The sequence below is a fragment of the Grammomys surdaster genome, unplaced genomic scaffold, assembly GCF_004785775.1.
Source record: "Grammomys surdaster isolate TR1022 unplaced genomic scaffold, NIH_TR_1.0 142, whole genome shotgun sequence".
Classification (NCBI taxonomy): Eukaryota; Metazoa; Chordata; class Mammalia; order Rodentia; family Muridae; genus Grammomys; species Grammomys surdaster.
Genome location: NW_021604600.1, coordinates 1,992,263 through 2,007,131, shown reverse-complemented (window position 1 = coordinate 2,007,131; position 14,869 = coordinate 1,992,263). Strand labels below are relative to the sequence as shown.

The 14,869-nt window shown below is 48.4% G+C and overlaps 1 protein-coding gene across 3 annotated transcripts in view; it reads right to left on the bottom strand.

The window, feature by feature from the left end:
• The window catches only part of Polr3e (RNA polymerase III subunit E), a 29,085-nt gene that overhangs the window by 12,441 nt on the left and 1,775 nt on the right, over positions 1–14,869 (bottom strand). The window contains exons 2-12 of one of the 3 annotated variants that reach the window (XM_028764233.1): positions 11,773–11,844; positions 10,217–10,267; positions 7,316–7,393; positions 6,319–6,434; positions 5,772–5,854; positions 3,170–3,277; positions 2,827–2,876; positions 1,888–2,007; positions 899–984; positions 547–591; positions 368–459 (exon numbers count right to left, since the gene is read on the bottom strand). In XM_028764233.1, coding sequence (XP_028620066.1) covers positions 368–459; positions 547–591; positions 899–984; positions 1,888–2,007; positions 2,827–2,876; positions 3,170–3,277; positions 5,772–5,854; positions 6,319–6,434; positions 7,316–7,393; positions 10,217–10,267; positions 11,773–11,808 — 865 coding nt within the window. In that variant the 5' untranslated portion in view covers positions 11,809–11,844. Of the gene's footprint in view, positions 1–367; positions 460–546; positions 592–898; positions 985–1,887; positions 2,008–2,826; positions 2,877–3,169; positions 3,278–5,771; positions 5,855–6,318; positions 6,435–7,315; positions 7,394–10,216; positions 10,268–11,772; positions 11,845–14,869 lie in introns of those variants that run through there. The other 2 variants (XM_028764234.1, XM_028764235.1) reach the window with 2 other exon arrangements.

The following is a 14,869-nucleotide window of genomic DNA, read 5'->3' as shown; positions in this document are numbered from 1 at the left end:
CTCAGCCCCCAAAAGTTCTGCACCTCCGCCTGAGAGAAAAAGGAGCAAGTCCTAATTGTGTAGAGGCCAGTAAGGCACCAAGACAGCCCTACCTCACATCCCTTGTAAAACTGTACTCAGCCCCATCAGTGTCCAGGAACCCACGCTAATCTTTTAAAGAGAGACCAAAGCTCAAATTGACCTGCCCAGGCTCCTGCAGCAGGGAGCTGGCCAAAAAAGCTCAAATGCTCATCTCAAAGATTAATGCCACCTGGGTGACTTGACACAGTGGTGCATTACTGATCTGCCAAGACAAGAATGGAGCTGCCAAGCTGGGCAGATTCTGGGAGCAGGGGCTTTGGCCCTGGAGACAGAGATCAGGGCTCACCATTCTTCATCAGGACCTTAATCTGATCAGCCAGGGGCAATGTACGAAGCTGAGCCATGGACAGGACATTGCTGGGAGCCACAGGCTTGTCCCTGTTAGAAGCAGAGTTGAGTTAGAGGAGGTCAGTGGGAGAGAGTGGCAGACAGTAGGGGGGTGGCACACAAGAGCCCCTTACTCACTTCTCCTCCTCTGGGCTGGGTGGCATGAGCATCATGAGGTATTCACTATAAGGGGAGGGGAAGGAAGAGTGTCAGAGGCTCTGTGGACTCTACCTCACCCCAAGTATGAACACAGACCACAGCCAGGTTGAGCCTTAGGGTGGTGAAAGCAAACACCCAGCCTCCCCATCCCCAGTAGTCCTAGTGTCTCCTGGACAACAGCCTCACAGAACATGAGGATCACCTATGCCAGGCCACTCTTCTGGGATTCTCTAAGAGGAGTGTCCCTCCTTCACCCTGTCTACATAGAAAATGGGCCACAGTCCCAACAGAGATTTTCCCAGAACCTCTAGCCAGCACCAGCCAGCCCCACCTGGGTGACTTGACGAGCTCCGTGTTCTCTACTCCACTGGATCCCTGACACAGCAAGTACTGGCGCTCATGCTCTGAGCGGCTATCCTGTGAGAAAAAGGCAGGACAGATCACCTCCCACTCCAGCCACTATCCTGCTCCAAGGCTCTCCACAGACTCACATGCAGCATCCTAAGTACAACACCCACAAAGCCTCTGCAATGTGGTCTCATCCCTCCACCCACCCTGGCTTTAGGATCCCAGCCCTAGTACTCTATTTATAGTATAGAAACCTCAGTGAGAACTAAAATCGAGCTAGCATTCACCAAGCACCTGCCTTGTGTCAGGCTCTACGGTATAAGGGATCTTACTATCCCTGTTTCACAGACAAGGAAACTGAGACTAAGAAAGGAAAGGCATTTTCCCAAGGTCACCCAGGAAGAAACTGTACGGTATCTACAAGTCTGACCCTGAACCGAAGGCTCTCATGATGCTAATCTTTTCCTGGAAGGTTTCAGTTGGTCCTTCCCACAAAGATCAGGGAGTTCTAGTCCAGACACCTGGAAGCCAATGTCCAATTGCTTTCTTTACTGAGTGTAGCATCAAATAATAGGTTGCAAAGCCCTGGAAACCAAATATATTCAAAACTCCCCCTGGATAGGTAGGCAGTAACTCTAGTAGAGTATATGACAGATTCTCCAGTGGGACCCCAGATGAAGTGTCTAGCCTGCAGTCATCACCTATGATGCATGAAAAACTCTAACCAAATATCACCCCTACTGCATGTACAGCTTAGGGGGCTAAACCTCTAAATTGGAGCAGGAGCCCCCTGCTTCCCACTCTTTATGACACCTGCTAAATGAGATATGGACAAGATATGGACAAGTTTGTGAGCAAACTGCTCACAAAACCTGGTGCTCTCCATGGTAAAGCAAAGTGGCCATACACAAGGAGAACTAAAGGTGAGACTCTGGGCATCAGGATCTTCCCCCAGACCCTGTGCTGGCTCACCCTCATGCCATAGTAGTGCAGGTGGACCCAGGGCTCCTCTGCATGCTTCTTCTGCAAGAACTCATAGGACTGCACACGGCGCTGGCGAGCCTGCTCTGACTCTGGCCTGGAGAACCGTACCTATGAAGAAGGGAGAGGTCACACCCCCAGGTCTGTGGCCCCCAAAAGATCTTGCCAAACCATAGACACCCCCCCCTCCAATTTTGCTTTTGGAATTCAGTCTGTGGGCTGCCAATGCAAACTGTGAGTAGTATTTTCTTGCTTCTGTCTGCCCTGGCCAAGGCTTTCTAGCTTTGGCCACAGGGGTGCCAAAGCATATCTTTTCAGATGGAGGTATTTACCCACGAGGGTACAGGAGGTTTTAATGGCTATCCGACAAGCTGCTGAGAACAGGACAAACCTCTGAAGCCTGAGCTCTCTGCTATATCACTTCAGGTGAGGAGTCTACCAGGATGTGCAAACTTTAGTCATTTCTATGCCAGCTGTGAAATTACTGCGCAGTATTTTCTCTCAATGCTTATTGTAAACTACATATACATAAATAGGAGGGACCTCATACATCCTGAGTGGAAGGCTAATATTCTAAATCTTCCAAAATCAAACTTTTTGGCATGCTAACCACTCTTCTGTACCCATCAAAAAGGCAGAATCACATGGGTAATTAATATGAAATGTTGTGAGCCTGTGTGACTTCACTGGGGATCCTGGGCTGCACCTTCCTATTTCCAGATAACTCCTGCCACACCCCAGGATTCCAGTTACAACAGAAGTCAGGCTAGACAGGGGTAGGTTACTCCCTCCAGGCAGCAAACTAGAGGGCTCAATAATACTCTACATCTGTTGCTCCCATGGATAGGGAAGTCCTTTCTGCTCAGACCCTGCAGCTCTTCCTGTCTTTTCCATCCATGCTGCTCCCTCCCACCCGGGGCCAGAGCTCACCGTGATCTGCTTAACGTCTTCTTCTGCCTCGTCCTGAGAAGAATCCCCTGCTGCAAAGCAAGCTGTCAGTACAGCCTCTCTGGGACTGCCCATTCTGCCCCAACATAACCCTCCCTCAGGAAGGCCAAGCAAAGGGGCCCTGGTCTCAACTGGGGCAATTTAATCCTCAGGTGATGTCTGGCCATCTGTGGGGACGGACATGTTTTGGTTGTTCCAGATGTGGAGTTAGAGGTTTCTGGCATTTAGTAGGCAGGGCCTGACATGTCAGTAAGAATCCCACCATCTGATCTTTTTCGAGTGCTCACATCACCCGATCCAGACCACAGGCTGTCAGCAGGCTCACCCTCATTGGCCGCCTCCCTCTCTCGGTGCTTGGCATCTGCCTTATCAAGGTAGGAGAAGCTGGGCCGAAGCTGTAGAATACCATGTAAAGGTGTCAGGTGGAGCTCACCTGGCAAAGGAAGAAGGGTTTGAACATGCCTCTACAACCCACAGCCAACATACCCAGCTTGCTCAAAGGAATCATCAAGAAGGCCTACACTCACTCTTTTTTTTTTTTCCCCTACACTCACTCTTAAAGCACTAATCTAACTCCAATTCCAATTTAGCCTCCTCAGGAGTACCAGGCCAGGAGATATTTCCAACTAGGCACAGTAATGACACCCCAGGAGCCTGACTCTGTTCAAGGACACTTGAGACTTCCCTCCCTACACTCCCTGCCCAAGGCAATGTCTCCATCCTCAGCCTACTGCTCCCTTTATCCACAATGCACAATTCACCCACCTTTCCCCCTGGGTCTCTACCACACTGCTGTTGCCAGACCCTACCAGAGTCCATTAGAGACAGCATGGCCTCTAACTATCATGTCTCTGACTGCCAGAATTATAGCTTCCAGAGCTGGAGAGATGGATCAGCGGTTAAGATCACGTATTGCTCTTGAAAAGAACCCTTGTCTGATTCCCAGTACTGATATGGCAGTTCACAAGAACTCTTAACTCCAATTCTAGGGGATGCAATGCCCTCTTCTGGCCTCCTCAGGCACCAAGCATACACAGTGCACATATATACATGCAGACAAAATAGTCATACATATAAATCTCGGATGCAGAGGTAGGTGGGTCTCTGAGTTTGAAGCCACTCTAGTCTACAGAGTGAATTCCAGGACAGGCAGGGTTACACAGAGAAATCCCTATCTCAAAAAAAATGGGAGGTGGGTAGTGGTGCAGCATTGAGCTGTGGTTCAGAACAAGACATAGTAGCTATGGGACAACAGGACTCTTGAGACAGAATCTCCCTACATGGCCTTAGAAGTTCTGGAACTTAACATATAGACCAGACTGGCCTCAAACTCAGAGATCCACCTACCTCTGCTTTAGTGCTGGGGTTAAAGACGAGCACTTGTGATACAACCTTTGAATGTTTCCTCTATCCCCAGAGCCATATCACTTACTGCTTTGCAAAGTCCAAGTGCTGAATGAAGTACTTTGAGCATCCAACAGATGTGCTGAGTGTGCTCTGACACACTAGACACCGCCATCTGAGCACACAGCTTGATACACATTAATATAGTCTCAAACTTGTGGCAACTATGCCACTCTCAATTTTGGCACATCTTCAGCACACCCAAAAGAACCTATCATTCTCCATGGTCGCCCTTCCTCTGCCCTTGGGGATATGGTGGGATGATTAGTTCTGTCAACCTGACAGCACCTGGAGAGGGAGTCTTAGTGAGAGAGTGGCTAGACTGTTAGCCCAGAGGCACGTCTGTGGTGCGTTATGGTGATTAATGAGACAGCACACTCACTGTCGGTGGGACTGTGACAACGGGCGGGGTCCTGGACAGGAGTGGAGAAAGCAGCCTGAGCACTAGCATGCACACAGCCATTCACTGCTCTCATCCTGACTGTGGACATCGAGTCATCACTTCCTGCTTGTCTGACCTCCATGATGAGCTGTAAACTACAACTGTGAACCTTTCTTCCCTCAACTGCTTCTGTCAAGGTGTTTTATCACAGGAATAGGAAAGAAAATTAATGCATGTAGTATGCTATCGTTTTTTGTTGATGCTGTTGTTTGTCTGTTTTGAGACAAGGTCTCTCTACATATCCCTGACTGTTCTGGAACTTACTATGTAGACCAGGATGGTCTAGAACTCAAGAGATCCACCTGCATCTGCCTCCCAAGCACTGGGATTAGGGGTGTGCTGAGATTAAAAGTGTGTACCACCATGCCTAGCTATATGGAGTGTTCTGAGCATGGTTTCTTATCATCCATTTGGACGCATATATATCAGGGATTTACTCTTTCACATGACCAGATAAGGCTGTTATCCTTATAGATGTCCTGTGGATATGGTACTTTTTTTTTTTTTTTTTTTGAGACAGGGTTTCTCTGTGTAGACCAGGCTGGCCTCGAACTCAAAAATCCGCCTGCCTCTGCCTCTCAAGTGCTGGGATTAAAGGCGTGCGCCACCACCGCCCAGCGGTACATTTTCTTTATGCAGGCATCATGTGATGGGTTTTGGGTTGCTTCCATTCTTTGGCTCTCATGAATAAAATGTTCTCTCCTATGAACATCTATGTCCAAGGTTTTATAGAGACATATTTTCATTTGTCCTCAGTACATGCTGCCCATGTATGAATAGGATTGCTTGCTTCTAGGTAGCATGTACTTAAAAGGTCAAAATTCTGCCACCTGTCTCCAATGTTGCCTATGAGTTCCCAGGAGCAAACTAACTTGAAGCTCTGACTCTACAAAGTTAGAAGAAGTGTCCAGCAAAGTTCTCTTCACAGTGCTTTGACCCCCGTATTTTCTCATTTCCACACTGCCTTGATCCTACATGGTTTAGTGTTCTGTAGCAGCCAACGGCATACATAAAGACTAGATGAGGTCCTCTGGCCCAGCCCTCCCTGTGCTCTCCTCAGGTTATAGCCAGCCCTAGGTACCTTGCCTGTAGAGTGCAGCCGCATAACGAGCTGTGTTGCTGGTGGTCTGGGAGGAGCAGAAGGTCTGCTTGTCCATCAGCTTTCTGGGAGCACAAGGAGAACTAGTGTCAAGGGCTAGGATGCTCTAGAGAAGTTGGTCAACCCCATTCCATCCCAACAGAGAGCAGCCACCTGCCTCTGCCTCCCAAGTGCTGGGATTAAAGATGAGCACTTGTGATGATACAACTTTTGAATGTTTCCTCTATACCCAGAGCCATGTCATTCCAATGCATGTATACTAGCTAGTGCCAGGGGGTGAGAAAACCCAGAGCTTTGTGAGATCATGGGATGAATGATGCAGGGGCTCCAGAGGCCAGTCTCCCTTGCAGTATAAAGCACCTGCTAGGTAAGCCAACTTAGAAGGGAAGCCAACAACACTCTTGGTTAAAGGCAAAAGCCTGACATCTGGATCCCAGGTAAAGGGCAGACAGAGTCCAATGCCTCTGAGGCCACTGGAGACTCCTCTTTAACCTTTACCTTCAGTGGAACCCTGGGGAGAGGAACTCACGAGGAATATGTGCTAGTCTCATCAGCACAGGCTCCATCCACGTTCAATGCAATCTGCTCCCCTTTGCTGCGGCAGTAGTTGGGATTCAGGGTGTCGATGGCCATCTCGAGCTCTACCTGAAGGTACAAAGTACCACCCAACTTGGAAAGTGACATAGCACAGGTCCCCAGAAACACTCCCAGCCAGGTCCCTACCCAGAAGCAAGAGTGACCAGTGTTCTTCCCAATGGGCCCCAGGGTTTCAGTCCACACAAAAAGTCACCAATGAAATTTCTAACAAAAATATCATAGTGTTGGGCTGGAGAGATAGCTCAGCGGTTAAGGGCGCTGACTTCTCTTTCAGAGGTTTTGAGTTCAATTCCCAGCAACCACATGGCGACCCACAACCATCTGTAATGCGATCCGATAGATGCCCTCTTCTCGTGTCTCTGAAGAGAGTGACAGTGTACTCACATACATAAAAAACCAACAAATCTTTAAAAAAAATGTCACAGTGTCTTTTAGGGATACAAATTCTTGTTTTTCCCATACTCTTCCACACCCCCAAAATCAGAAAGAAAATTTTAAACTAAGATCTCCAACATCAGCAATGCTGGAACAGGCCTTCCACTCCTACCCCGACTAGAAATTGAGAGTTACAACTCCTACAGATGAGAAAATCTAAAATTTGCCTCAGCTTCTCTTGTGCCCTCAATCCATCCTGTATGGATACCAGATCTTTGTCTATTCAGTCTGCTTCAAACACCCACACCTGATAACCCAGGCTTCCCTCAGCCTGCCTTCCAACCATCCCTGACCTAAGCCTGATTCTGTGGGGGCTGCCTTTCCTTTGTGGAAATGCTTCCTTCCTCTGCTTTCAAGACCTGTACACTGCTGTTCCTCTAATCCATCCACTGCTCCTTCTCTGGGCTTTCAGTCTCCAAAGTATCTGTCTTCTTGCTTCCCTCAACCCCCATTTACTCTTAGTACCCAACGTCCACCTTGGAGGTTAGCCCCACCTTCTGCTGTTTGGGCTTGATCTTGGCTGAGAGATGTGGAATGTCATCATAGGTCATCGAAGCAGGACGCACAGGATACTAGAGAGAAAAAGGTCCCCATCAGTCCACCCTGCCCAAAACAAACTGGAGCAAGGCATCAATGGTTCCAATGAAGAACTAACAACTAGCCGACCCTATTCATAGCATTCCCACACCTACAACACCCAACATAGACCAAAGTACCCAGGACCTCAATCTGCTCTACCAAGGAACCCCAAGCTGCTCTACCCCCATAGCTTACACCTACAGTCTGATTCATAATGGGTCTTCTGAGCCTCCTGCTGTTGGACCACTTTAGGATGTCTTTGTTTTCCAAGGGGCATGGCTGAGCACCCTGGTACTCTGAAGCTCAAAAGCAGGGCTGTGAGAATTGAGAGTAGTAAGGGCCCAAGGACATGCTGCCACTCTGAAGACCACCAGGGTGAGACATGAGACAAGAGGAGGTCAAGAAGGAAAACAGGACTGGCCTAAGACTGCTAGAGGCTGATCTGGACACTGGATACAGGAATTTGTGACCCCCATTCTCTCTCCTTACCAATCTATCTGTACTTTCCATATACATCCTCTAGAGAGGGGTCAGGAAGGGCTCCCTCCCCTGTATGGCTATTATGTAAATGGCTTGCCTTCAAGGCCTCCTCTGAAAGCCTAGTCTTGGCTCTTGAAAAAACAGCACCTTTCCATAGTGGCCTCACAGAAATACTTTTTCTTTCTCCTCTCCCATGGAAACTGCTGATGAACTTCCCCTAACTAGTCCCCCGAATCCTTAGTCCAAGCCATCAGTGCCTAATATCCAACAGCCCCTGCAGTGCACTTGAGGACGTACAGCAGCTCGAGCTGAAGCTCAACTGTGGGATGACTTCAGGGTCATTGGGATGATTTAGCATAGGAAGTAAGTAGTCACTTCAGAAAAACTCCCCAGTAGCAACACCAGTGCTACTCTTTCAGCTTTTAGCTCAAGTAGGGATAAGATTTGGTGAGGGGCACAGCCTAGGGCACAAGTGCTTAGGCAGACCATGTGGGAGAGCCAGCACTGGGTAAGATGTGCCCCCCCATAACAGCTCACAAAGCCATGGGTGTGCTTGTGCTGAGGCCCAGAGTGCTAAATTCACTCATCTCTGGGCTAAGAAGGCTAGTAGTGAGCTAAAGGTCTGGGCTACAGTACTGACTCTGCCACTTGCTCCGTGTTCTCCCCTCCCAAGGCTGCCATGAGTGTGAACAAAGCATATGGAGTGGGCTCCAGCAGAGCCTAGCACAGTGGACATACATGGAGCCACTATCACAGAGGCTCTGCACTCAGCCAAAGACGCAGGGAAGCCTGGGGAATGGACAGCCTCTCCCCCTGCACAAATGCTGCTGCTGCCCCTGCCACTTGTCTAAGGCCCTCTCTGGAGAGCTCAGGATCCTCCATTTCATTTCCTCATGTGCAACACAGACTTGAAGTGCTGCTACCAACCACCTTATATGGAGGATGTAAAATGGTACAGTCTATAAGTCCTCCAGTTACATGCTATGACCCAGCCATTCGACTCATAGACATGCATCCAAGAAGTGAGAACACAGGTTCATACAAAAACACATGTACAGATGTCCAGAGAGCATTAGTCAAGACAGTAGCCAAAGTATAGACAACCCAAATGCCCACCAACTGATGGATGAACAACAGTACCTCATCCACAAGGGATACTCTTGCATGTTTGGCTGTTATATGTGTATCTGGAGGCCAGAGGTCCACCTCAGGTATTCCTCAGGAGCTATCCACTTGGTTTTTTGAAACAGGGTCTCTTATTGGTCTAGAGCTCACTAAGTAGGTTAGGCTGGCTGGCCAGTAAGCTCCGGGTGTCCACATGTCTCTGCTACCCCAGTACTGGGACAACAACTACACACTACCATACCCAGCGTTTGAGGTGTGTCCTGGGGACCAAATTCAGGTCTTTGTATACTTGCGCAGCACACACTTTACTGACTGAGCCACCTCCCCAGCCCCATAGAGATACCCTTTAGCCATAAAAATGAAACACTGATCCAGGCCCCAACATAGATGGGCTCTAGAGAAAAGAGGCTGTACTAAAGCCTGCATTTCAACAGGAGCGATCCCAAACAGGCAAATCCATACAAACACAAACAATGTCGCCCGAGCTCAAGGTAAGAACGGAGTTAGTAATGAGGATTGACTAAATACATGGGATTTCTTTCAGAGGGACAAAAATGTACTAAAACAGAGTGTGGTACTGGCTGTACAGCCCCCAAATAGGTCAAATTCTCTAGCATGGTTTGCTTACTTAAATGTGGGAAAGTATGGTGAACGAACTGTATTCCAGTAAAGCTGATGTGAAAGCACAGTCACCACCGTCACAGTGTTACTATGGAGTTGAGGAAAGCAGCGCTGAAGCAGGAGGTGCTCAACAGATGCCAGCCACAGCGAGGAAGGGCCATGGAGGGCTAAACACTTGGCACAATTAAGGGACAGGTCCAGGACTTGCACATGGCCACAAGTATACTCTGGAAGCATCCTTGATCTCTACCCAGCAGCAGTGGTCTCTGTCAACACTAATTCTTCCCCAGGTGGTGGCCTAAGCGTTTCTATGTGGGTGCATTTGACCCTCACAGAATCTATGAGACAGACAGTGTGACTATCGAAAATTGAGGCACACAGATGAGGTACTTGCTCAGGGGCTGGAAACTGAGTCTTCAGGGAACTCGAACTAGCTGGTCTGGTCCAGTACCCCAGTTGCTCAATCTCCATCCCACATGTTGTCCTGCTTGCCCATCTGAGCAGGTGAACTCTGCCATGCCTCCTGCCCAGCTCCCCAACTCCCTCAACACTGGCTTTCCCCATTTACCTGCATAAAGTCCCATCCTTACCTGAAAGAGATACAGCTTCTCTGCCAGACTTTTGGCCAAGTACACATCGATCTGGGAACAAGGGAAGACAACATTTAAAGCAGGCTCAGACACAAAGATAGAATCAGTGGCTCACAGAGGCAGCTTAGGGAAGAGGAAAAAGCTTGACATACTAAGAACAGAGGAACCCAGCCAGACCTCCAACCCAGGGACATCCAGGATTCCCTCTCCACAACTACCAGAGAACCCAAATAAGAGCTTGCTTGGCCTCTACCCAAGGTTATTCTAACCTAGAAAGAGCACACATGCCTGAGCTCCAAGATTGGAATGCCTCCTAAAGCCAGGGAAAGTGCTTTTTGGGAGATGGGGTGGTGCTCTACCTATGTGAGTTTCTTCTCTATGCTTTCTCCCACCTTGATGCTCTGTATTTGCACGCCACCCTGTTTTAAGAAGGTCTACAAGGCCCTGTAAGACCCGTCTCCTTTTTTCTTTTTCACCTCATACTTCTGGCTCCCAGGCTCTGTACACAGATTGTGTTCACTCCTGCCCATAACCTTTGCACACATGCTTTCCTCTACCTGAAATGTCCTTCGTAGCTGTCTCTGACAGCTCACTCATCCATAGGGACTCAGAGAGAAGCAGCTGGCCAGAGCTGCCTGACTGCAGAGGGAGCTCCCTCTGTGCTGTCTCGAACTCCCTGTGGTTACTTGGTTTCTTAAGCATAGCTATAGCTTAAGTGCATTTAAACCATTCAATCTGGCCGGGCAGTGGTGGTGCACGCCTTTAGTCCCAGCACTTGGGAGGCAGAGGCAGGTGGATTTCTGAGTTTGAGGCCAGTCTGGTCTACAGAGTGAGTTCCAGGACAGCCAGGGCTACACAGAGAAACTCTATCTCGAAAAATAAAAACAAATAACAACAATAACAACAACAAAATTCAATCTAAAAAGTTAGTAAGTTGTATCCAACAAGAAGGAAACACTGCCTGTCTAGGGATGGACTCCTGACCCCTGCCCTTCAGACTCAGTGTGGGTTCCAGATACACTTAAGGAGGCCTGGGCAAACACAGGGCCGGGGCTGGGAGGACTCTGAGGGCTAAGAATGACAACAAATAACTATCTTTCTATGAGGAGTCTGGACCTGCCTGCCCAAAGTTTCTGTTCTGAGGCTCCTTCCTTATGTGTCTAATGCATCGGCCAGAGTACCTAGAGACAGGGACACAGCCTGGCTGCTATTATGTCACTGTCCCTGGTACACACTGAATGGAGTAAAGAACTGCTGAATGACACAATCTGAGAAGCCCAGGCATGGGAGCTACCAATCTCTTTCAGTCACTAGCATCTATTCAGTGTCCAGCTCTGCAGCTGGCTTTGTAGAGAGTGGAACAGATAGCAAGCAAGCTGAAGTCTAGGCACATTAGATGAGGTCTCAAAATCAAATGCTGCTGAGTCACAGCCTGAAGGAACAAGAGTGGTAAGAGTAAGGGTCCCAAGATCACAGGCCCTAGACTGGCCTACGGAAATACAGAAGGGATAGGTCCTATGGCCTGTGGGCCAACGAGCGTTGACAGCAGCAGTTACCTCCTGTATGACTGGGTCATCTTCTTCATTGGCCATACTAGGGAGAGTCTGCCACACAGTCCTCAACTCGATCTGCAAAGCAAGCAAGAGACCTGGGCAGTCAGTAGGGAGCTCAATCAGCCTTTCTGATGCATCTTTCTTTACAGGTGCTGTGCAGGGAAGGGAAAGGAAGCCCAAAACCAAAACATGATCTCCTTTCTGTGTCTGTGCTGAAGGCAACAGTGTGGAAGAAGAACAGGCCCACAAAGGGTGCAAGCAGGGAGACCCAAGCCAATACAGATCGACTGTACCTCTAGGGAAAAAAATTAATGACCAGTTTTACAGGTTTCTTGCCCACTCAAAAAGAACTCCCAGCCAGGCCTGAAGAAGCTGCCAGTCCACAGCTATAATTGAAACACTGGAGTGTTGGGGGTCCTGTGCTAATATGAAAGCCAGCTGTCACATGGCTCACATTCTCTTCAGATAGCTAGCTGTCAGGCTCTAACCCCAGTGAGCTGATTTTCTGTACTTTGTGGTCAAAATGACTCTCTTTGAATATTTTCTCTTGGGCTTATGAGGCAATAAGGCCAAGTGGTGTGACTGTCTCCATCTTACAAAAAAGAGATTGAATTCAGGGACAGGTTACAGGAGCTCACTGAAAGTCACATCACATCAAGACTTCAAATCCAGGCCTTGGATTTGAGTGACAGTTATAAATGGGGAAGTTCAGTGAGGAGTGGGACCCTCCAGTTAAGGAGGGACATGCGGGTGGGCTTAAAGGATGGAAGGAAAAGAGACCCACACAGAGAAAGGGGAGTTCGAGCCAAGGAGATGGAAAGGGATGCCTGCAGGTGTCCAGCTCTCCTGCACCCTAGGGCAGAGATGCTACTGGCTAAGAAAAGAACTGAGCATCCAAAGACTTCAGCTGTTCCCACCCTCTGCTCCTGGGTAAGATCACCCCAATTTAATCCACCTCATATCTGAATGATTTAGGACTTAAAAGGATACTAGGTGTACCAGTGATTGATTGTGATCCCAGCACTTGAGAGGGAGAGACAGGAGAATCAATAGTTCAAGGTCAGCCTTAGCTACATGGGGAAACTGGTAACAAGTCTGGGCTATAAGATTCCTTGTCTCCCCCCCCCAAAAAAAAACAACAAAAAAAAACACCAAAACAAACAAACAAACAAAACACCAAAAAAAAACCCAACAAAAACAAACCCAAAAACCTAGCTAGGCATGGCAGTACTCCTAATCCCAGCACCTGGGAGGCAGAAGCAGGGGGATCTCCATGAGTTCAAGGCCAGCCTGCTCTACAGGCTGGGACCCACAGTGAAATTATTTCAAAAACAAGCAAACAAACAAACAAATCACAAAGACCTAAACATAAGCAATTCCATAAGTACAGGGTTCAATACCAGCTAAGGCCTCGCGTAAACTCATTAGCTGCAGACACAGCCCACACTTGAACTGCTCAGGCAGAAACACCTGCCCCATCCTTGGTTATCTCCCTTCCTCTCACTTCACACCAGCTCATCCTGTCAGGTCTGCCTTCAAAAGAGGCCAGAAGCTGGCCACCTGGGCCACAGATCAACCTAGCCAGTTCAGCCTCCTGGCTCATTTCCTGGAGCTATAAGCTATTTCCTGCTCCACAATCACTGTTCAACCCTCAGGTAGCAGCACTCTGAGTGATGCCTCCCAGGATTCCCCATCTTCTTCAGAGAGAACTTTGACCCTTCCAGTGAACCTCAACAGACCCCAACCCTTTGCCTTTGGCCCCACCCACCACCACCTCTGATCTTCCTGTCTCTCCCCAGTCCATCCAAGAGCCACACTAACTGTTCTACTCTACCTTCAGGTTCCTTCCTGTGCCATTTTCAGGAGTTTGTTCAAATGTCATCTCATTTCTAAAGTGGATCTGTCCCTACTTCTCAAAACTGAAAACTGCCCCCAACTGCTTTCCTTTCTCTGGCCTCCTTAGCACATTATCACCATGGGATAATTTCCGCTGTATCTGTCCTTCCTACCATTAAGCTGTAAGCTACAAACAAGACCGTCTACTTTTGCCTTGCTGTACCCCTGGTCCCAGAACTCAGCAGATACAGCACAGCTCTACCTGGAACTTGAAAATGTGAACTGAAAGGCTGCCATGAGTTCCAGAGGGATTCGGAGTAAGGGAAGGTCTGCAATGGGGAGACAGCAGATCAGGTCATGACGGGAAGGTCTCAACTGTCTGAGCAGTCCTACGTGGTTGCCACTATGCATCTGCACTAGCTACCAAATGTCATAGATATGTGACACATAGGTACCAGCTCTGCAGGCAGCTGCACTTGGTGGCCAACTGAGACAGGATTTCAAGGGGAATCAAGGAAACACAGCACATGCAAAAAGAGGCTATGGGTTATGAGAGTCTTAAGTCTCAACTATTCTTTCAGGGTTGAAATTCTGTCCAGCCCTGCCATCAGGCAGAATGAGATGCCCTCTCAGCTGGATGACAGAGGCCCCTCCCTCTGAACACTGCACCTGATTGGGTTACCTGCAAAGGTTGTCCCTCTCTTTAGCCTCCCAGATAACAGTATCCAATTTAGTGGCTTTTAAAGGTTTGCCTTATGACCAACAATAGTATTTTTCCATCAGTGATGCAAAGATACACGGAAATGCCACAGCTAACGTAGTACTTTGTGTAGCATGATTTTTACATGCCACACAGTGATGTTTTCCATCCTTGCCCTTGCAAAATAAAAATGCTGGTAGCAAGACCCGCCCCCAACCCAATTTTACAACACTCACTAATAAATCTTGACCTGCAATCTTTATAGCCAACAACCCAAGCTTCCAGAGCAAGCTATAGTGACCAGTGCCTATAATACCAGCACTTGGGAGGATGAGGGAGAAAGACAACAAGTTTGAGGCCATCCTGGGCTATTATATAGCAAAGCCTCATCTGGAAAAAAAAAAGTTACAGACTCAAAACAAACAAAAGGCTTCCTGAGCTCCTCTCCTCTTATCTCCAATTCTCAAGAGGCTGTCAGTCTTTGTGACTGGCAGTGGCACTGCTACTATAGCATTGCTATCTTGCTCCCAACCCTTCAACTGTCCCATTAAAAAAAAAAAAAAT